At 40.7% G+C, this 22,510-nt stretch overlaps 1 protein-coding gene, 1 non-coding gene and 1 pseudogene across 3 annotated transcripts in view; all 3 read left to right on the forward strand.

Annotated features, from left to right (window-relative positions):
* Positions 1-22,510, forward strand: part of TSG101 (tumor susceptibility 101) — a 62,057-nt gene that overhangs the window by 8,878 nt on the left and 30,669 nt on the right. For both annotated transcript variants that reach the window (XM_075545986.1, XM_075545987.1), the window contains exons 2-6: positions 684-768; positions 3,033-3,098; positions 8,901-9,064; positions 11,603-11,729; positions 17,063-17,129. In XM_075545986.1, the coding sequence (XP_075402101.1) occupies positions 684-768; positions 3,033-3,098; positions 8,901-9,064; positions 11,603-11,729; positions 17,063-17,129 (509 nt within the window). The remainder of the gene's footprint in view (positions 1-683; positions 769-3,032; positions 3,099-8,900; positions 9,065-11,602; positions 11,730-17,062; positions 17,130-22,510) is intronic.
* On the forward strand, positions 2,407-2,567 carry LOC142447353 (U1 spliceosomal RNA). Its single transcript, XR_012784093.1, has one exon. It is a non-coding gene; the product is annotated as a U1 spliceosomal RNA (small nuclear RNA).
* Positions 5,842-6,696, forward strand: LOC142446660 (coiled-coil-helix-coiled-coil-helix domain-containing protein 5 pseudogene; annotated as a pseudogene).

Genomic DNA, 22,510 nt, shown 5'->3' on the forward strand with positions numbered 1-22,510 from the left:
ATAAGGCCCCCCGAAGCTACCGTAACTCCGGGATTCTGGAACATAGTGGCTGCCACGCAGCTCATGATTGGCTGCAGTTCAGACAGGAAGTATAAGGTCTCTTTTAATAAAACAATAAATCTATACCGTATTCTTCGTGGAAAAATAAGACATCCCCTGAAAATAAGACCTAGCGCATCTTTGGGGGCAAAAATTAATATAAGACACTGTCTTATTTTGGGGGAAACGGTATCTCCTGTCAGGTGGGGGTTAACCAGGTTTTTAGTTTTGCTGGTGTGAAGTAGTGCAAGGTGGGGTTGTGGAAGTATAAGATAGCCGATGATAAATTGGAACCAAATTGGTATTAACGCTATATCCTGAGACTTGGATAAAAGGGGGAGAACATTAGAGGCCAAAGAAAAGTTAAGGAAAGGATTCATACTGAGGGACATGTAAGCAGCGTGTGAGAGTGGTTAAAATTTGGATTGGTCGGAGATAAATAGCCTGACTGTAGGATTCCAGTGGGTGGCAGAAGAGAAAGCTACCGAGCTTCTTTGGGGCCTTAATTAATTGTAATCATTAGTGAGAAACATATTTGGTGCTATGCTATGATGTAAAGCACTATGAAGAAAATATTTTAAGAAATTAATGGAAATAATATGTGCATTAATTTTTAGCTAAATTTATGTGATTTTGCTTTTCAGTACAAATACCGAGACCTGACTGTACGCGAAACCGTCAGTATTATTACTCTGTACAAAGATCTCAAGCCTGTATTGGATTCATATGGTGAGTTTATGTAATAAAAATAGCCATTGCTGTACATAAAATTAATGCTCGTAAATTTTCCTTTTGAGTTTGGTTGGTTTTATAGTTCTGAAGTAGAATCCTACCCCCAAAAGAGTTTTAGGGAATAAGAAATTAAAAGATCTAATGATAGCATCTTTTACTTAACTTAATTCTTTTAAGTTTTTAAAATTACTCTAACATAAATTTAGGCCTAGAGGGATTGTTAAATATAATATTTAGTCTGGCTTTACAGACTAAATACTATGTATAGAGCTCTAGTTTTTTTATAATGTTGCTTGATCAAAGAAAGTTCTATGATTAAATTTGAACAATTCTAAATTAAATAGGTTTCTTTGAGCCTTTAATATGCTGATGTGTTGTATATTGCTAAGAAGGGAGAAAAGAAAGTATATTGTATAGTATATCCAAGTTACTTGACTATTAAACTCTCATTTTACCCCCCAAGCATCTCTGTTCCTAGCAAAGCATCTCTGTATTTTCCTAGCAGCCCTTATTTCGAACCAGCCCTTAGATTTTACAGATGAGAAAAACATTTTTTAATATGGCCCAGTTAGTTACAGACTGATTGCTTGGAAGGTAATAGTTTTCTCAAAATACCATTGAGATTTAGGTAAGAAATGACACTTACCTAGTGTTAATTTTTTTAATTATTCTTTTCTCTCCCCATAAATCCTAAAAAACCTTTCCAACTCTCTATCCAAGACCAGTGGTTCTCACCCTTCCTCATGCCATGACCCTTCCTCATGCCATGACCGTTCCTCATGTGGTGGTGACGACCCCCAACCATAACATTATTTTTGATGCTACTTTATCACTGTCATTTTGCTACTGTTATGAATTGGGCCACCCCTGTGAAAAGGTCGCTCAACCCCCAAAGGGGTCACAACCCACAGATTGAAAACCCTCTGCTTTAGACCAACATTCTAAGCTCCACCCTCTCCTAGGGCTTGGAAAACCTTTGGAGCCTGATAAAGAGAGATGGCAGACAGTGGGGGGCCAGCAAACCTGACATTTCCTAAACAACAAAGACATGAAATCTCTCAAATGGGCTCAATTCCCCCTCAACTCTACCTACTAAATTACAATAAAGTGTTCTACTCTAGTATAGTATGTAGAATTATTTTCAAACCTCATCCTTCCAAAGTGATCTTTAATTAAAAACTGCTTCAATGGAAGAAAAACAAAACAAAACCTGCTTCAAGTTGAGAAACACTGACTGAAGCTACAGCTTTATTGCATGTGTAGTTTACTGTGTCCTACAAGAATAAATCAGTCCATCAGAACGGACTCTCTTCCTGACAGCTCTCGCATAGGTTGTAAAACTGGACCACATCAGAACTCTTGTTCTCAAAATCTGCTTTTATGGTAAACAAAGTCACAATCTCAAATAATAATTTTTAAGCACACAAGTTAGAATATGTTACAGCATGGTGTATATTAATCCCTCTGAGAGGACAGAGGGGAACAGCGTAAGTTCTTGTGCTGCTCAATATCGCCGTCGCCATGTCTGCTAACAATTATAAACCACGATTACAAATGTAATGCCAGTTTTATGCCCTAACTAAACAATCACTCAATTGTAAGTGAGAAAATGTGTGATATAAAAGATATATTAAGATACTTACCTGGCAGGGAGGACACCATGCTCACAAAGGTGGTTTTCCCAGGACGAGCCTCATCCATTGCGCTCCGGATGTGCTGACCCCTGTGATTTCCCCAAACGGGAAACTCGACTGCATAGCTTGTGGTCGTGGGGACTGTGTTCGTGCTCACCAGATTTAAATATATATAAAGAAAGTTTATGGTGGACTGAATTATTTTTTCTTTATGTATTGTGATTTGATATTGTATTGGGTTTGAGGAGAAGACAATGAATGGGAATAAAGAACTGGGAGACCTAAATTACTAGTTGCTTAACATAGAGCAGGGTATCACTTGATAGTAATTTTTAAATTTTAAATAAGTTCAGCCTTGGGCTAACTCCAGACCTAGAACTCATATTTATGGGATGGTAACATGCACATCCATTTTCCAAGCATTGAAAAGCATCTTTTCTGTTCTCATTGAAGTGAGTCCTTGAAGTGAATCAACAAAGGATATTTTCATGATAATAGTTATAATGAACAAGTTAGCCCTTTCGGATAAATAATGAATTTTATCAGTGTTTCCCAAAGAATAATTTATATGCTTTATGTGGAATTACTTATGGACATGCTTATGATTAAGTCGTTCTTTGGTTTCAGTTTTTAATGATGGCAGTTCGAGGGAGTTGATGAACCTCACTGGAACAATTCCTGTGCCTTACAGAGGTAAAGTGATAACCTGTTGTCCTTTTTATTCCTAATATAGATGCATTTCCTCCCCCACAACTTCTACCTGTATCATTCAGTGCTATTGGTTATACTCTTCATGTTGTACACCATTATTAATAACCTTTTCCAAATTATTCCATCACCATTAGCATAAACTCCATGCCCCCTAAGCAACATGGATGCATTGTTTTACACAGTAATATTTTACCAAAGAGATAAGTAAATTAAAACTTTTTATGACCTTCATGATAATGGAGATTTTAACCTCTAATTCATCTTCATTTGGTGGCAACATTTTTAACTTTTTCCTCCTCCTCCTTACTGAGCTGTATCAACAAATAAGTGTACTTGAAGAATTCCTAAGCGTACTGGAGGAATCAGAAAACATTAGAACTGGAAAGAGTCCTTAGAAATCTTAAAACTCCACCAGGCCTTGAGGACGATGACCCCAATTAGATCAGCCCGTCCACAGAGAGGACCACACGGCCAGCCCCACTATGAGACAGGACACCCCTCACTGACCCATGGACCTTCGGGGGACAGCATCCAAGACAGTGTGGGAATTGTGCCCAACCTGATCCCGCCACACCGAGGCAAAGCACTGGGGGAGTGCAGTGAAACAGCACGGGAATGGAGCGGCAAGGTCCCCAGGGAATGCTGAAGGTGGACTTTGGAGCCAGGGCGTGGTGCCCCAACAGATTGGACTGGAAAACACTCCTAAAGGCCAACAAATGATCCTTGAACTAACTACAAGCTTTTCTTTCTTGTGTTTTGTTCTTTGTGAGTGGTTTGTTGTTTTGTTGTGTATTGTTGCTTGGTTTTGTTCTGTCTTGTTTTTGTGCATGTTATTATCTCCGCAGGTCTTTCTAAATAAGATAGGCTGGATGAACAATCTGGAGGAAAATCAACCGGGACCGACAGTTCCGGGGGGGCATGGGATAAGGGGAAGTGGGGGGAAAGGAAGTGGTGTTAACAAATTCATGGGCAAGGGAACAACAAGTGATCCAAATGGGTGATGAGGTGGGTGTGGGAGGCCTGGTAGGGCATGATCAAGCGAAATATAATGAAGAGGTATTGCTGAAACCCAGGTGCAGACGGAGCATGATGATAGTGGGACAGGAGGAAAGTCAAGGGAAATAGAGGAAAGAGCTGGGAGGCAAAGGGCATTTATAGAGGTCTAGATAAAGACATACATAGGCAAATATATATATAAGGATGGGGAAATAGTTTCATGTGCCCATATTTATAGTTTTAGTATTAATGTAACAGAAGGACCTTGGGCCTCCACTCAACTACTCCCTCAGTGCAAGAATACTTCTATTAAATTGGCATTCTATGGTACTTACCTTCCTGCCACAACCGCTGAAGACAAAGTGAATAAGCAAATGTGGCGAAGAAGCTGATGGTGCCTATCAAAAAATATATCGTCTGAGTTCTTAAAAGCTTATGGGTAAATAAGCGGCCATCTAGCTCAGAAGCAACAAAGCCCACATGGAAGAACTCACCAGCCTGTGTGATCACGAGGTGCTGAAGGTATCAGTTATCAGACATCAAAGAACAAAAAAATCATATCATTGGGTTCACACTTCCACAATACAATCGCTGAGGACAAATGGGTGCATAAGCAAATGTGGCGAAGAAAGTTGATGGTGCCCGGCTGTCAAAAGAGATAGTGTCTGGTGTGTTAAAGGCTTGAAGGTAAACAAGTGGCCATCTAGCTCAGAAGCAACAAAGCCCACATGGAAGAAGCACACCAGCCTGTGCGATCACAAGGTGTCAAGGGATCAAGTATTAGGCATCATCAGAACAAAAAATCTTACCATAGTGAATGAGGGGGGGAATTCAGAGTGGAGACCCAAAACCCATTTGTCGGCCACTGGAGATTCTGTTGCAGAGGGGTCTAGGGGAGGAGACGAGCCAGTCAAGGTGCGATGTAGCACCAATGAAAACTACAACTTTCCTCTAGTTCCTAAATGCTTCCTACCTCCCCCCCACCACCACCACTATCATGATTGAGTTCTACCTTGCAATTCTGGCTAGACCAGAGGATGTACACTGGTGCAGATAGGAACTGGAAACGGAATCCAAGGCGGATGATACCTTCAGGGCCAGTGGTGTGAGTGGTGATACTGGGAGGGTAGAGGGAGAGTGAGTTAGGAAGAGGGAACCGATTTCAAGGATCTACATGTGACCTCCTCCCTGGGGGATGGACAACAGAAGTGGGTGAAGGGAGATGTTGGACAGGGCAAGATATGACAAAATAGTAATTTATAAATTATCAAGGGTTCAGGAGGGATAGGGAGCCCGGAGGGAAGGGGGAAAATGCCCTGATGCCAAGGGCTTAAGTGGAGAGCAAATGTTTTTAGAATGATGAGGACTATGAATGTACAGATGTGCTTTACACAATTGATGTATATATGGATTGTGATAAGGGTTGTGTGAGCCCCTAATAAAATGATTAAAGTAAAACAAGATTTAAAAAAAATCTTAAAACTAGAAAAGGACTTTTTAAAAAAATTATTTTATTGGGGGCTTATACAACTCTTATCACAATCTATACATCAGTTAAATCAGGCATGTGTATACATATGTTACTATCATTCTTTTCAAGATACTTGCTTCCTATTGAGCCCTTGGTACCAGCTTGTCTTTTTTTTTTCCCCCCCCCCGAAAAGGACTTCTTAATTTCACCTTCTACCCCAGTCAGATTTTCTGGCAATCGTAAGCTAATAAGAAGCTAAGGACACGCTGTCCCGACCTCGAGATGTGAGTAGCGGGAGCGGTGCCGGGTACCCGCGCCGCGTCCCTTCTCCTCCCCCGTCCCTCGGACATTGTTGTGGACCCTGAGACGAAGCACTGCCCTCCCTGTCCTCTTGGAGACTCACCTGTCGGCATTTAGCGGGGTCCCTCAGAAGCCCCAACTCTCCAGGTGTGGAGGCCCCGCCCTCTGCGGCTTCAGGCTCCGCCCCTCGTCCTCTGCTGCCGGAAGACCTCCAGGGCCAGTGCTCCTTACCCCAAGCTCCGTCCTCAGAAGCCCACATCTAGTTTAGGTCCTTCAGCGTGCACTGCGAGGACCCCAGACTTTTTGTAGGCTGCCCTGGAGGTCACTGTTCGCTACTGTGGCCGGGAGCTGGAACAGTATGGCCAGTGTGTGGCGGCTAAGCCTGAGTCATGGCAGCGGGACTGTCACCATCTCAAGATGAGCATTGCTCGTTGCACATCCTCACACCCAATCATCCGCCAGATCCGCCAAGTCTGTGCTGAGCCTTTCTTGGCCTTTGAGGAATGTCTGCGCCAGAATGAGGCGGCTGTGGGCAACTGTTCGGAGCACATACGCCGCTTCCTGCAGTGTGCTGAGCAGGTGCAGCCTCCAAGTTCCCCTGCCACCGTGGAGGCCCAGCCGCTTCCTGCCTCCTGAGGACTCGCTGCAGGAAAGCTAGACATGAGTAAATGACCAAACTGGGTGCCACTGCCCCCACAAAGAGTGGTGTGGAAGACTTCTGGGTGCAGCTGGGCCCAGGACATGGGCCTAGCATTGTTGGCAATCAGGACTTGCAATAAATATTTTGTGTGCCAAAAAAAAAAAAAAGAAGAAGCTAAGATAAAACTCACTGCTATCAAGTCAATTCTGACTTATCGTGACCCTCCAGGACAGTGTAGAATTTTCCCTCTGGGTTTCTGAGACTGTTAAGTCTTTATAGGAGTAGAAAGCCTCATCATTCTCACACAGTACCTGGTGGTTTAGAACTGCTGACCTTGCAATTAGCAACCCAACACATAACTACTACACCACTAGAGCTCATCAGAGGCTAAGATAGAGGCTTAAAAATGAAAACAATCAAATTTAAGTTCTTGCTCTGTTACCCACCAGTTTGTGACCACGGGCATCTATAACATCTTATGCAAGGGAAATCATTCGTTACAGTAATGTGTGTAAAGAGCTTAACATAGACCAGCATAGACCCTGGCATATGAAATGCTAAAACAAAAATAGTTATATTTTTGATTGTAATGATTGAATAATGACCTCCATATTAGCCATGAGCCATCCTGTGCTGTAATACTTACAGTGATAGCTTGTAATCTGCTTTGTGAGAGTTCTGTTTGTTGGGTAATTTAAGACCTGTTTCCCCATAACTGCTTACCTATTGATTTTATACAGTACCTGCTATGGATAAGATATAGTGATAGGGGTTATGGATACAAAAGATAAATAAGAATATACTTTCTCCGGAAGAACTCACTGTAATAGGAGGTGCAGAATAAATAGATATTTATAGTATTTTACAACTACAGCAGAGTGATGAAATCTAATGGTGATAAAATATGAGATTAAAGAGGAGGCAGTCGCGTTTATAAGATCATAGACATTTAAACTTGCTATAATAAGGTTGTCAACCATTCATAACACAGCATCAGTATTAATGCAGCAAGTTTGATGAGTTTGGAATAAACTGGGTAAAGTTGAGTATGGATTTCTCTGTTAAAGGAAATGGGTGTCTGGGGATAGATTAGAGAATGTGGACAGAAAATAGACAAGAAATGATTAAAGACAGTTGTTGTATATGCCCTTAATTTTATCTAAGTTTACGTAAGCTTTATTTTACTAAACCATTTCTTATTATATTATTATTTTTTTTTATTCTAAAGTATAAATAATTTTAGGAAATTCTTCATTTTCCCTAAAAAAGAAATCTGGGTGGTTGGAATAACATATATTAAGATATATTTGATTGGAGAATCTTCTCACCCATTTTAGAAGTAATTTGGTGCAAGAAAAACTCAATGCTGTACAACTATCTAATTTCTTTAAGTGAAATTTATGTGTACATCCTTATATGTAGTGAAACTGGTTCATTAGAAAACCCTTTCTTTATATTGTTAACCAACTCAAATAGTGTTTTAAATAGTTACTGTAAGAATGTTCAATTTTCATATGATTTATGCCAAGTATGTTAATCCTAGAGACTTTCACAGACAAATCCATAGGCATTCATATATGTGTAATAGAGAACTTTATATCAGAGAGTAATTGTATGTTAGGAACACATCCCAGCCCAGTCGAGATCAGGGCCATAAGTCCAGTTTTAGCCCATATGTCTGATACCAATCTATAAATTCCTCTTCAAGCTCACACAAACAATGACACAGAATGCAGGAAGATCACAGGCCAGTGGAGTCTCCACATGGTTCCTCCAGCTCTGGGGCTCTAGCATAGCCCCATTTGTCTTGTCAGCAGGAAGAAGCAGCAGAGAGGATATGTGTGTATCTGACCTCCAGTGAGCTATTTATCTCCATGGTGCCTCCAGATGAGGTCATCAAGCTGCGACCTGATTGACAGGCTAGACTCCACCCCTTCACAAGTTGACACCAGATTATGTAACTACCACACTAAGTATATTACTTCTCAGATGCCTTTGGTACTGCCGATTAAGCATTGGCACTTAATATAGTGTTTCAAACCCACCAGCTTCTCTGTGGGAAAGAGACAAAGCAGTCGATTCCTAGAAAATTTAGTCTCAGAAGCCTGAAGTAGCAGTTCTGTCCTTTTTCTTTTTAGTTCTATCCTGTAGGGTTGCTATCAGCTCCTTAGATTAGGAGTTTTTTATGATCTATTAGCTCTTAATCTTGCTGACTTATTTTACAAAGGGAAAATCTGAGTATTTGGTCTTAAATAAAATTTTGAGCCAGAAGAGTATAATGCCCTAAAGTTTTTGTTGTTGTTTTTAAATGTTGTATGACTCTTTGTTGTCGTTAATGGAAAAGAGGAAGAGTAACTGAAGCTTTTCTCTCACTCAGGTAATACATACAACATTCCAATATGCCTGTGGCTACTGGACACATATCCATATAATCCCCCTATCTGTTTTGTTAAGCCTACTAGCTCAATGACTATTAAAACAGGAAAGCATGTTGATGCAAATGGGAAAATCTATCTTCCTTATCTACATGAATGGAAACATGTAAGTATTTGCAATGTTCTGTGAACTGATTTTATTTTATGTGTTTTGATGACTTGCATCTGTTTTTTATTGACACTAGATTCCAATGTAGGTAAGTACAGGTGAAGGGTTGGTCACTGGCTGTCGAGTATAGCAACAAGTAAAAAACAGAGAGAACATGGTAAACAGACCCCTGTAACCAGATGACCCAGTTATTAGACACAGACTTTAAAACTATTGTGATTAATATGTTCAAGAAAATAGATGACAATATGGAGAATTCTATTTAAAAGGAACCAAGTAGAAGTCTTTAGAACTTAAAAAAATAATAATTAACTCAGTAGAAGTGTTTAGTGGCTGATTGGATTCAGTAGAATAGAGAATTGGTGCGTAGCATCTAGCTTTGAAAATGAATTAAGTATAATCATCTTCTTTAACCAGGATCCCTGGTAGCACTGTAAGATAAGCATTGTACCACAAAGTCAGTGGTTCAAACCCAAGAGAAACAGAGGCTATCTGATCTTGTAAATATTTACATCCTTGCAATCCTATCTGAATTTGCTATGAGTCAGACTTGACTCAATGGCAATGAGTTTGATAAGTTTAACAGGATTGAATCTTAAAGGATACTGCTAAACAGCTGAAATATCACAAAAGAATATAAAATTTTATTGACTTCATATGAAGTTCAGAAACAGAAAACTAAACATACTTTTGAGGAAAATATCCATAGGTAATGTGTTTAAAGTAAAACAAAGCAATGTTTACTGACTGAGTCAGACAAGTGGCTTCCTCAGAGTAGCTGGAGCAGAAAGTGACCAAGAAGTAAAGCCTGAGGAACCCTGGAGTCCTGGCAAGGTTCTGTTAACTCCCTCAGAGATGTGAGCACAGGGGCATTTGTCATGATCACTCTTAGAGATATTGTTAGAGGTGTGACTTATTAACCAAAATTAACCAAAAATTAAGGTGATTATGTTTGGTGTGGTAGATGAGGTTTTACAAGTACCAAAGAGGATCTAGAACATCTTGACTTTGTCCTTGAACAGACAGGCATTTCAGATTGTCTAATAAGATTAGTATATTCAAGGTAGTGATTATTAGACATATCAACTAGTCCAAAAAAGTAACTCAGTGTTAGAATCTTACCACTGTAGACATTTATTTCCTGCCTACACAGTAGTCCCATGTGAGTGCTCTTCATTAGAAGGCAGCATTCCCCCTCTTGGTGCTTGAGAAGTCAAGGCTTATTCTAATTGGGGACACTATCCAGCACTGCTCATCAAGAAAGAAACGGGAAAAGAGTGCCCCATTTTTATTTACCTGACACTGGAGGTGGTGAAGCCCATCCCTTCAGTGTGTCTTACATCAGTCAGAGAGCTCTTTGCAAGGAGGGCTGGAACCCTTTGTCCTCTATAGAAAGGATGTGAACGTTTATAGAAAACCATTGCAGTCACACTAGATCCATAACCGGAAGCCCTGTAGGAAGCTGTTGTACTAGTCTAGCATGTGGCTGCAAGTTTTCACAGGAAGCATTCAGAAATGTTGCTGATTGTCATCTTCACTTGGGACGGAGTTGAAGAAATGAGATCGTTTGGTGCTGTAAACAGAAGAAGAGAAGCTAGGCCATTACAAATCGGGGTTAGTCAATCTCATGAAGTTGGTTGTCTGATCAAAATATTAATTCTCCAGAGCCTGATACATTAATGTAATGAAGAAATGTGAAGTGATCAATAAGTTAAGGAATGAACCCCTCAAATAATTTGAACTTCACCTACCATAGTTTATTTTAATCAACAGATACTTGAAATAGAAAATTAAGCAGTCTCTAGGGAAAAGCAGGAACTTTTTTTGTAACTATGGTATTGAAAAGGAACCTCCTTTAATAATTTGTGTCTATTGGACAACATTCTAATGTTTCTAATATTTCGGAGCTAAAAAGCAAGCCTCAAAAAATTCACTACTGTCGAGTCACTTCTGACTTACGGCAGCCCTGCCTCTGCGGGTTTTTACGGGAGTAGAAAGCCTGATCTCTCACCTGTGGAGGGGCTGACCGTGGTTACTAGCCCAGCACAGAACCAACCACCAAGTGCCACCATGGCTCACACCCGACGCTAAAGGCTGTCGGCAATGTTCAGAATTCATCATCCCTGATTCTAAGAACGCGTGTCTCTAGAGAGTTTAAATACTGATGACTGCTGCTTAACATCCATTCATGAATTTATACTAGTGTTCTTAATTTACCTATAACCAGTAAGTTCTGGTTAGTTTCATGAGATTAAGTAAAGAAGAAGGCCCGCTGAATTTTGTAATATATACCTTTGGCTAGTGGTTTTATACATGTGAAATGACACAAATATTAATTTAATAATAAAATGCCTAATTTTGCTATGCTTTATTTATTGGCTTTATTAAGATAACAGCAATTAAATGGCATTTTCACAATTAGGAGCCCACAAGAACATTATTGTGCCCACTGTAAGAGCTGGCGAGAAATGGCCAGGCCCATCCTTTTTGCAGAAGAGTAAGTCAGTAGTGGACTCACATTGTTCTCCTCTGTAGCCGCAGTCAGACTTGTTGGGACTCATCCAGGTCATGATTGTGGTGTTTGGAGAGGAGCCCCCAGTCTTCTCTCGTCCCACTGTGTCAACATCCTATCCTCCGTACCAGGCAACAGGGCCTCCAAATAGTAAGTACAAGTGCATTTTATTTTAAAACTCTAAATGAAAGAAAATACTGTTTACAAAGATGTCTGATGGTTTCATTTTGCTTTGTAGCCTTTCAAGTTGGTGGACTTTGGGGAAGTATTCTGAGACCCCACGTTTGCTTGTCCAGATTCCCGCCCAAGACTGGCATTTGGGCTTCCGTTTGTGGGTAGAAATCTTTAAGTTGGGTGTGCTGAATTTCAAAGAAGGAGAAAGGACACTGAATGCCATCTATATGTATTTTGTTTTTTCCTGTTTAGTCAGTTTGGAGGCATGTATAACATGAAAATAGTCTGGCCTCTCTGATTCTTGCGTAACCACTGGTGGCGTAGTTTCCACATTGGACTGTGAACAAGGTCCACATTTGAGAGCCACCAGCCCGCCCTGTGCTGAGGGGGAGTCAAAGAGGTTTGCTACTTCTATAAAGAGTTACAGCCTCAGAAACCCACAGGGGCGGTCCTTCTCTGTCTTGTAGGTTCACTCGAGTCAGCATCCATTCAAGGACAGCGGTTTGGCAAAATCAGTAGATAAGAGATTTCTTTGTAATTGATTCTTTGTAGATAAGAATCAATTACAAGGTGAACTAAATTACTTGCAGCTATTCTGGTTATACATACTGAGCCCCTTGCCTTCAGTTTTTTCTTCTCCTTAGTACAGCCAATTCATCTTTTTCCCCTCCCCTTAAAAGGTGAGGACATGGAGAGACAGTAAAGGTTCTCATCTAATTAATACATAGTGCCTCTCTTTGGAGGAGCTCGGTGGTGCAGTGGATTAAGCATTGAACTACTAATCCCCAAGCCCACCAGCCACTCCTGAGGAGAAAAATGAGGCTGTCTGCTCCTGTAAAGATTTATGGTCTAGGAACCATCATATACTCAGACCTCTGTGTTGTTGTTTGTTTTAATAATTCTGGTATTTTCAAATTACCTTGAATAATTAAGAGTTGGTTGTACTTACTTGTTTAGACTTTTCTAAACATGTGATTTCATCTTGTTTTGAATGTGGCTTTTTTTGTAAATTTTGTTTGTGGTTATATTTAGCTAAATATAATTCATAAGCCAAACTGTGTGAGCTTTCATTTTCTTCCTACTGAAATTACCCTTCTTGATCTATTTTATGATGAAGCATCTTGACACAGCTGCACCCATTTCCCTTCTCTCACCTGCCCAGAATAAGGTTGTAGGGAGGCGTCCTCACGCTGCGGCCCGCCGAGGACATTTGTCCGGCCCGCGGGGTGTTTTTGCTCCATTTGTTTTTTACTTCAAAATAAGATGTGTGCATAGGAATTTGTTCATAGTTTTTTTTTAAAACATTCACTGACCCTCCCAACGGTTCTGAGGGACAGTGAGCTGGCCCTGTTTAAAAAGCTGAGGAAGCCTCGTGGCGAAGTGGCTACACGCTGGACTAGGTTGGAAACCCGCGGCAGCTCCCCCAGAGAAAGACAAGGCTTCTGCTCCCCTAGAAAGTTAGTCTGGGAAGCTCGGGCGGTTCTGCCCTCTCCTGCAGGAGCACTGTGAGTTGGCCTTGACCTTATGGCCCTGAGTGTGGAAGTTTGATTTTAATAGAAAGAATCTGGTGATTCTTTGGCATCTCTGCACCCCAAAATTAAAGAGTGTTTCTCATTTAATTTAGAATACAGCCATCCTGACTGTGGGCATTGGAGGTGAGGTTTTCAATAACAAACAAGTGCTACTTTGCAATATTCATTAAAAACATATTATCATATTAGTATATGAAAGGTGTTTTAGCGTGTCCTTTTTAATGCAAAAAGCATACTATCTAGTAAGAGACATTTGGCTGCACTGATGTTAGGCACTACTGACCTATTTTGACAAATTTGACTTAAAGACACACTTGGGCATGAAACTTGTTCATAACCCAGATATATCAGATATTCTCTAGTTGCATCATACAGTATTAGTTGCTCAAACAATAAAGCCAGTTACTACTATCTTCAAAGTTTGGAGTTAGGCATTTCAGTTATGATCATTACTCAAAAATGATTTTATTTACTCTTTTATGTTAATATTAAAATTCACCACTTCTTGCTGTCGGTAAGTTATTGTGGGTTCAACCCCACAGTGGAATGGGGTACTGAGCAGGATGCACAACTGTGGTAAAATGGAAATAGAAGAGCTAGCAGAGTCCTGAATTCATTCACCAATAGGTTTTTATAGTAATGAGGCCTGCAGGCCTCTTGCGAATACATGCACAATAGAATGGGCAATGTGTTAATATTGGATAGCCTGGGCTTTGTAGGGGAACATTTCTTAGGAAGGTTTCGGGTAACAGAGACAAGCTAGGTGAATCTCTCCTTAAGAATAAGAGGCAAAAGGAGTTGGCTGCTCTTAGAGCATCTGCCTACCTGAGGAGCCAGGCATTGTAGGAGACAGGTTTCTATGCTCATTTTACAAAAGGTGGATATGGAGAATATGTGCATTGTGGGCATCTATCCATTGTCCTGCACTGTGGAGTCGTGTCTCTCACTAGGGCTGGCGTGCCAAATCGAATGCAGTCCACCTCCTTCCAGGTAACTCAGTTTCCCACAAGTCATGCATCTATAAAAAAACTGAATGGACGAAGTTAGATGGCAGACATATTTACAACAATGACCAACAAAAAGGAGCAGCTGCTGAGACTCCTGCGTGTACAGCCAAACACGCCTCATGGGATTGGGCCCATGGTTTCAGAGGTTTGGGTTGATGATTTACTGGAACAGCTCATTTGGTGCTTCGGTTCTGCTCTAGACTTTATGGGCAGCGTGAATCTGGGAAGCAGCTGCCTTGAGATTACCTTTAAATCTTAAACCTAAAATGTTCCCTGAAGGCTTCTTAAAAGCAAACAATAATTTATTTCAGGTAATACAGTATATAAAGATCTGGCTTGACCATTAGAATCTTTTTTAAGAACTAGGTGGGGCCAAAAAGAACTCTGGTGGCGCGGTGGGTTAAGTATTCAACCACTAACTGGAAGGCCAGCTCTTCAAATCCACCAATGGCTTCACAGGAAAAATAGGAGGCAATCTTCCTTCATGAATTGAGTTTTAGGCTCAGAAACCTTAGGAAGCAGTTCTCTCCAGAGGGTCCATGTGATTCAGAATCAACCTGATGGCAGCAACTAGAAAGACTATTTAGGAACCTTTGAGAGCAGTGAGTTTGTGTGGATGGGAGAGAAACAACTCAGAAAAAAACTATTGCACACACAAAAAACAAACTATTGCACAATTCAATAAATGCAGCATGTCACTAAATTGTACATGTGAAGACTATGGGATTGGTGTGCACTTTGCTATGTACAGTCTCAAGAGCCATAATAACAGCAGTAGCCCAAAAACCTGTGTGAACTAAGTTGTCATAAAACAATGTTCTTTACTATTCTTCCGATCTTGTAACTTGGGGGGAAATTTGTGTTTTTTAAAATAAAAGAAAATAATTCTGTGACTTGATTACATTTAAAATTTGAGCTTACATTTAAGTTACATGAAAAAACTACTACTCAAACCTTTTTTTTTTTTCCTTCCAGTACCAGTAATAGTCAACGTTGGTTGAGTGAGTGGTAATTATGTGTCCAGACTAAACACTTTGATATTTTTTCTTTAACCTTCACAATCATCCCCTATGCTGTCTGATTTCCTCCATTTGATTCTGGCCTTAAAATTACCTGGCCCTATTACCTGCTTTCTGTTCCGTCTTTGATAGCACTTGACATTGATTGTAAACCCAAGTTTGGAGACTTTGGTGAAATAAATTACTTTTCAGATTTGGGGTGGCGAAGGAAAATAGTTTATAATTGAGAGGAAATTACTTACAACTTGGGTAAGTGGTTTGTGTGTCCAAGAGACATAGCATGAAGGAGGATAATTGACTAAATATTTTACTGAAACTTAATAGTAGTTTCATCTTTCCAAAAACAATAGTAGATTGTGCTTTGGGCATGGGAAGAAAAATTTGTGACAGTTTGAGGAATTTTTCATTTCTGAGACATTAAACATCATTTATGCTTTATTATGCGATAGTATTCACCCTCGTCTGAAGACTGTGAACACTGCTGTTTGGACCAGTGCATGCTCACCAACTCTGGAAACAATTTTTAACAGCCTTCTTGGTCTGAGCTCTGTGTACTTCTCCCTACTCCATGCACTTTGTGTTGCAGAAGTTTATTTCTTGAAGGTTTCACTTCTCTTGCCTCTGTGCCATCAAATACAATTCTCTGCTCAAATACTATTTGCTCATCCCTCCACCTCCCTCCCCACCCCACTTCCTAGTGTTAGGCTGAGGCTCTGTACTCACTTGACTGAACACTCCGCCACTATGAGCTTGCTTGCTTGCTCATCTCCACTAGACTCACGCAACTTGAGATCTGGGTTTATTTTTTTCATTAGATCCCCAGTGCCTGCCAAAAAGTAGGCATTAAAAAAAAGAGCGAAGATGATTCATTACTCGAATTAAGGACAAATACATTATTGTATCAGTAGGAAAATTTCACTGAGGAAAATTTGATGCTAAAGAACAAGTCATTTCCAATTAAGGCCAAGTGAGGTCTCCCTTTTCCTCTGTGTTCACAGTGCCCTGCTCCTCTCACTCTTGTTCTCTAAAGTATTTGTTGTTTTTTTAAGTGCTGGATTTTAACCTTTTTTCGTAGGATGTTTTCTAGACTTGTTTTCAGCACTCTCTCTGAATATAAACTTTGTATAGAACTTCTCATAATAATCATGTAAAATTCTCAGTCAGACCCAACAAAAACCAGATGTGCTAAGTGGTCAACATAAACTAGAAATATCAAAATATGTCTTAGATGAAACAGGCATATTTTTCTGAGACACATTGCACAAGAGTGGAGCAGAATGACCTTTCTACAGGTGGGTTGCACATTGGGCTGCCATCGTCAGGTTTAGCAGTTCAGACCCACCTGCTCTTCCACTGGAGAAAGATGGTCTTTCGTGCTCCTCTGAAGATCTACAGTCTGAGAAACCTGCAGGGTCTCCATGAATCAGAATGCACTCAATAGCAATTCGGTTTGGTTTAAGTTAGAAATTGAATAGTGAGGAAACCTATATACCAGCTATCCCTGTTGGAGTGGTCTTCTAGGTGTTCTGACTCATGTTGAATAACTCAGGGATTATGTGGTTTAAATATGTCAGCTCGGTAGCCATGAGTGACTCCTTAAAGTACTAGTTTGTTTTGTTTTAGTGCTGAGATTTGGATTCCTTAACTGTTTGCAGTTGTGATGTGGTTTGATAGTGATGTATATTTTCTTTGATAGCTTACATATGTCAGGACTATGCATGTTATTGAAAACTATTGCAAATTGTTTTTAGCTTCCTACATGCCAGGCATGCCAAGTGGAGTCTCTGCTTACCCGTCTGGATACCCTCCCAATCCCAGGTAAATAAAAGTTATGTTTTGAATGCTTATCCCAAGTATCATATCAGTAGATCTAGAATTAAAATAATGGTTTCCTTAAAGTAAATTAATTTGCAATTTAATGTAAGTAAAACAGTTTATTAGTGGAGTTTTATGGTGTATATACACACACAGCATATACATGGGCAACCCTGTCCCCAGGTTAAAGATGACACCTCTTCCTAAGTGGTCTTGAAGTTGAATTTGTAGATAAGTCCAAACAGGTGCATATGGTTCTTAATTTTGCAGTCCTCATGGTCAGCAGTTTGACGCCACCAGCAAGCTCCTCTGGAGGAAGAGAGGGCTTTCGACTCCCCTAAACAGTTTCAGACTTAAAAACCCACAGAGTATCTGTGAATCACCATTGACTCAGTGGCAATGAGTTCTTGTTTAGTGAGAAAAAGGACTCAAGCCCTTTTGCTTTGGTGCGAGCCAGTGAAGGTGATTGTAATGAAGAATTTGTTGCTAGTAGGAGGCATGGTGGTAGAGTAGCTTTCATGGACTGCTGACCATACGGTCAGCAGTTTGAACCCATGAGCTGTGGAAGAAAGATGAGAGACTTTATACTCTCAAAGATTACAGCCTTGAAAACACACAAGGACAGTGGCCATTGGTCCAAATTGGCTTAGTGACAGTGAGGGTTTTTATTTTGAGAGATTGGTGTGATTTTTTACAAAGTGGGGGCAGATCTACATAACATTAAAGCCAAGTTCAATGCTGCCCCACTCAAAGATGGCTGCTGACCACACTGCTTTCCCCAGGCCTGCCGCAGTCCAATCTCACTCATCAGTTTCTTACTCCAGGGCTTCGACCTATAGATTTACCTATTCTGGTTACTGGAACAACAATCGTTCACAATTTTTAAATTGAATCTTTCTTGGCTGTGGCATACCGATTTGAAGTCCTGCATTAAAGGGCCGGTAGGAGTTGTTCACATGTGGGAAGTTCATAACCTGGGGATTGTATGTGCTAAGGGCTTAAAAAAGTTGGTGGAAAAATAAAATTAAAACGACAATTTTTCCCCCAAGTTTTTGAACCCCCACTGTCACCCCCTTGCTGTGTGTGTGCGCGCTTTCAAACATTTCTTCAATTTAGAGAAATGCAGTATCTTTACTTATTGGGAGGAAAGGGATGGGATCATTGGAATGATTTTGAAATCTTGTATCTCTGTAAAATATCTTTTTGGATAACAAATATAGATAAATAAAAGAGTTAACTTAAAATTGGCTGTCGTTATAATACATTCAGAAAATTATTCTCTTGTTAGGTTCTTTGGTGTTCCTGTGGCATAAATGTCTCCCTCCATTTGTGCTGCTTCAATACCTAAACTGCTGTTTTTCTGTTGCAAAAGTGGTTGCCCTACAGGAAATCATTGTAAAGAAATTGCTGTATCTTTGTCCTCCAGTTATCTCTTTCACCCAATGCACAATAGTTGTTTGTTTTAATGAAAGTGATTTAAGATAGCCCCTGTGCTAATATGGCTCATTAACATAACCAAGAACCCCTAGGGGTATTCCTACAGTGAAAGGATCTATAGTGCTGTGATTTGGGAAAAACAGTTCAATTCATATCACTCTTACAGGAGGATATTAGATATTTGGGGATTAAACTGAGTAGCAAAATTTCATAGCAGTACCACTAGGAGGAAAGCGAGTGGTTATTAAGTCCAGCCCACTTATTTTACTATGAGCAAAAGCAGTGAGACCAAAAAAAGGAAATCCAGTAACAAGTGGGGAGCTACTTTAGTATGGGTAAGATTATGAGTCGGGTGATTGAAGGGAATAAAGGCACCGCTATCGTCGACATTCCAGAACTCCCAGTTCTTCCCTGATCTCCTTTAGTCAGCGTCCATTATTCCACTGCCATCCCAATTTGTATCCACCACTTATTTCCTTTGTCTTTCTCTCAGGATTTTTATGAGTTCCTGCCCTATTTTGATTCATAACATCAGGAAGAGATGGTTTCTATCATATCTTAGCTCTTAAGCACTTAAAACAATGTCTTCAATTAAAAAAAAATTTTAAGTTTAAAGGGGAGCACAAAAATATAAGAATGCTGATAAATTATTTCTAAAACATACTTAGGTCCAAGGAGCTTTAAAATATAAAATTAGATTTCTTGCCTAGGGCAAATTGTTTAATAAGGTTCTGAATCCAAAACACGTGGCTTAGTCAGTTCCCACTCAGTGTCCATAGAACTCCCTAGGGTTTCTCGGGCTTGATAGGAGATGGGCTAGTGGCAGAGTGGTTAAGATGCTCAGTTATAAACCAAAATAATCGGCAGTTTGAATGCACCAGCTCTCAGATAAAGATGTGGCAGTCAGCTTCCGTGAAAATTACAATCTTGGAAACGCCATCAGATAGGGTCACTATTAGTTGGAGTGGACTCAGGGGCAATGGGTTTGCTTTTCCGGTAATGTTTAGAGAAGGAGACTGCTGTATCTGTCTCCCAAAGAGAGAGTAATCGTCTCAGTGCTGACTCTCAGCAGTGGAGGCCATAACTACCACACCACCCAGGCTTCTTTAATCCTGTACAGACATGGAAAAGAGTTAAAAGTTTAACTCAAAAAAATTAGTAACCCCAAATGTGGAGCCATAAACTCGGAAGGAAAATTGAGTAAAGTGAGAATCGTTGTTAGGTGCCATCAAGTTGGTTCCAGCTCTAGGGACATCGTGCACAACAGAATGAAGCGCTGCTCAGTAATGCATCGTCCTCACGATGGTGCCTGTGCCTGAAACCATTAGTGCAACCACGGAGTCAGCCCATCTCCTTAAAGGCCTTCCTCCTTTTCGCTGCCCCTCTACGTTAGCAAACATGTCCTTCTCCAGGGACTGGTCTCCTTGGCATGTCCAAAGTATGTTGTCAGTTTATGTACTGTAGTGACTTGTGAGCGACTGAGATACTGGAAGCTATGTCACTGGCATTTCAAATGCCCGCAGGGTCACCCAAAGTGAACAGGCTTCCACGAGCTTCCAAACTAAGAACAGGCAATGAGGAAGGACTTCGTTCCCCATTGGGAGGAAGTAAGCCACTGAAAACCTTATGCAGAGCTTCGGATTAACTAAGTAGAAATGATAGAATCACACCAGGGCAAAGCACTAAGGGCGTGCAACAGAGCATCAAGGGAGCAAAGCAATGAAGTCCCTGGGCAATACCAAAAATAGACTTTGGGGCCAGGGTGTGGCGCCCCATCAAACATGACTGGAGAACACTCCTAAAGGTCAACAAACAGACCTCGAACTATTTACAGGCTTTTCTTATTTTGTTATTGTTTTGTTTTCTTTGGTTGCTTTGTTTTGCTCTGTCCTCTATTTGTGCTTTTTATTGTCTCAGCAGGTCTATCTAGAAAAGATAGGCGGGATAACAATGATGTGGAGGAGAAAACAACAGACGGGAGAGGGGAAGGTGGGGGAAAAAGATGGGGAGTGCCAACCAACCTAGGGACAAGGGAACAAAAAATTACCTAAAATCCATAACAAGGAGGGTATAGAATGCCTGGTGGTGCTTGATCAAGGACAGTATAGCCCAGAGGAATTATGAAACCCGAATGAAGGCTACCATGATAGTGGAACAAGAGAAGAGTAAAAGGAAATAAAGGAGGCAAAGGATATTTGTAGAGGTCTAAATACAGTTATGTTAAGTGTTACGGTAGCAGATAGACATTAGGCCTCCAGTTAGTACTCTATTTGTTTTAATAACCTGGCATTCTGTGATGCTTAACATCCCTACACAAGTGCTGAAGACAACATGGGTGCATAAGCAACTGTGGCGAAGAAAGCTGATGGTGCCTGGCTATCAAAAGCACTAGCATTTGAGGTCTTAAAGGCTTTTAAGATAAACAAGCGGCCTTCTAGCTGAGAAGCAACAAAGTCCATCATGAGGTGTCGATGGGATCAGGTATCAGGCATCAACGACCCAGAATCAAAAAATCATATCACTGTGAATGCGGGGGAGTGTGGAGTGGAGACCTAAAGCCCATCTGTAGCAATTGGACTTCAGCTTACAGAAGGCTCACAGGAAGAGATTAAAATTTTTCCTTTTCTTGTAACATTCTAGCATGGATTACTTAAGAGACTGAAAATGAACAAAATGTTCCATCCAGCTTGGATCCACCAAGAACAAAGGCACTTATGTTTTTTTTCTCTTTTGAGTTTATAAAAGTACCAAGATTAGCAAGTCTAGTCCAATTATGACATTATTGGAAATAAGTCTTAAAGTGTGACAGGAAAAGAGGGACCAGACATCAACCTGGTGCTCCAAGATGTGAATGCAGCATACCAACATGAAGCAGGGAACAGGTAGAGAGGTCTGAGGAGGGGCTGGCCCCAATCTGAACTACATGGACAGCCCCCCTCCCCCCAGAAAAATTGACTTCAGAGGACAGCACTGAAGCTACAGCTCAGGAGAGGGACATGACTGATCAGAGCACACAGGAACAAATGAAGGGCGAGAAAGAGTGGAGCGTATCCTGGTCTCCCAGCCTTGAGGACGATAACCCTGCTCAGAGCAGCCAATGAACAGAGAGGACCACATAGCTGGCCCCACTATGAGACATCACATCCCTCACTGACCCATAGCCCTATGGTGGACAACATTGGATACACAGTGTGGGAATTGCGCCCAATCTGACCCACCACACTGAGGCAAAACACGGCGTGCAACAAAACAGCAAGAGGAGCAGAGCGTGAAGTCTGGAGGGAATACCAAAAGTAGACTTTCAGGGCCAGGATGTAGCTCTCCCCCAGACTGGACTGAAAAACACTCCTAAAGGTCAACAGACCTTGAACAATTTACAGGCTTTTCTTTAGTTTGTCATTGGTTTTTTGTTGTTTTATTTTCTTTTGTTGCTTTGTTTTGCTCTGTCTTGTTTTTATACATACTGTTATCTCTGCAGGTCTATCTAGATATAAGATAGACGAGATCTGGAGGAGAAAACAATGGTACCAACAGTTCCTGGGGGACATGGGAGAGGAGGAGTGGGGGAAAGGAAGTGGGTCTTAACAAACCCAAAGATGAGGGAACAAGTGATCCAAAATTGGTGACAAGGAGGGTGTAAGAGCCCTGGTAGGGTTTGATCAAGGGCAGTGTAACCAAGAGGAATTACTGAAACCCAAATGAAGGCTGAGCTTGATAGTGGGACAAGAGGAAAGTAAAAGGAAATAGAGGAAAGAACTAGGAGGCAGAAGACATTTATAGAGGTCCAAATACAGATATGTACATATTTAAATATATTCATATGTTATAGGGAAATAGATGTATGTGCATATATTTATTGGTTTAGTATTAAGGTAGCAGATGGACATTGGGCTTCTACTCAAGTACTCCTTCAATGCAAGAATATTTTGTTCAATTAAATAGGCATT

The sequence above is a fragment of the Tenrec ecaudatus genome, chromosome 4 (genome assembly GCF_050624435.1).
Source record: "Tenrec ecaudatus isolate mTenEca1 chromosome 4, mTenEca1.hap1, whole genome shotgun sequence".
Lineage (NCBI taxonomy): Eukaryota > Metazoa > Chordata > Mammalia > Afrosoricida > Tenrecidae > Tenrec > Tenrec ecaudatus.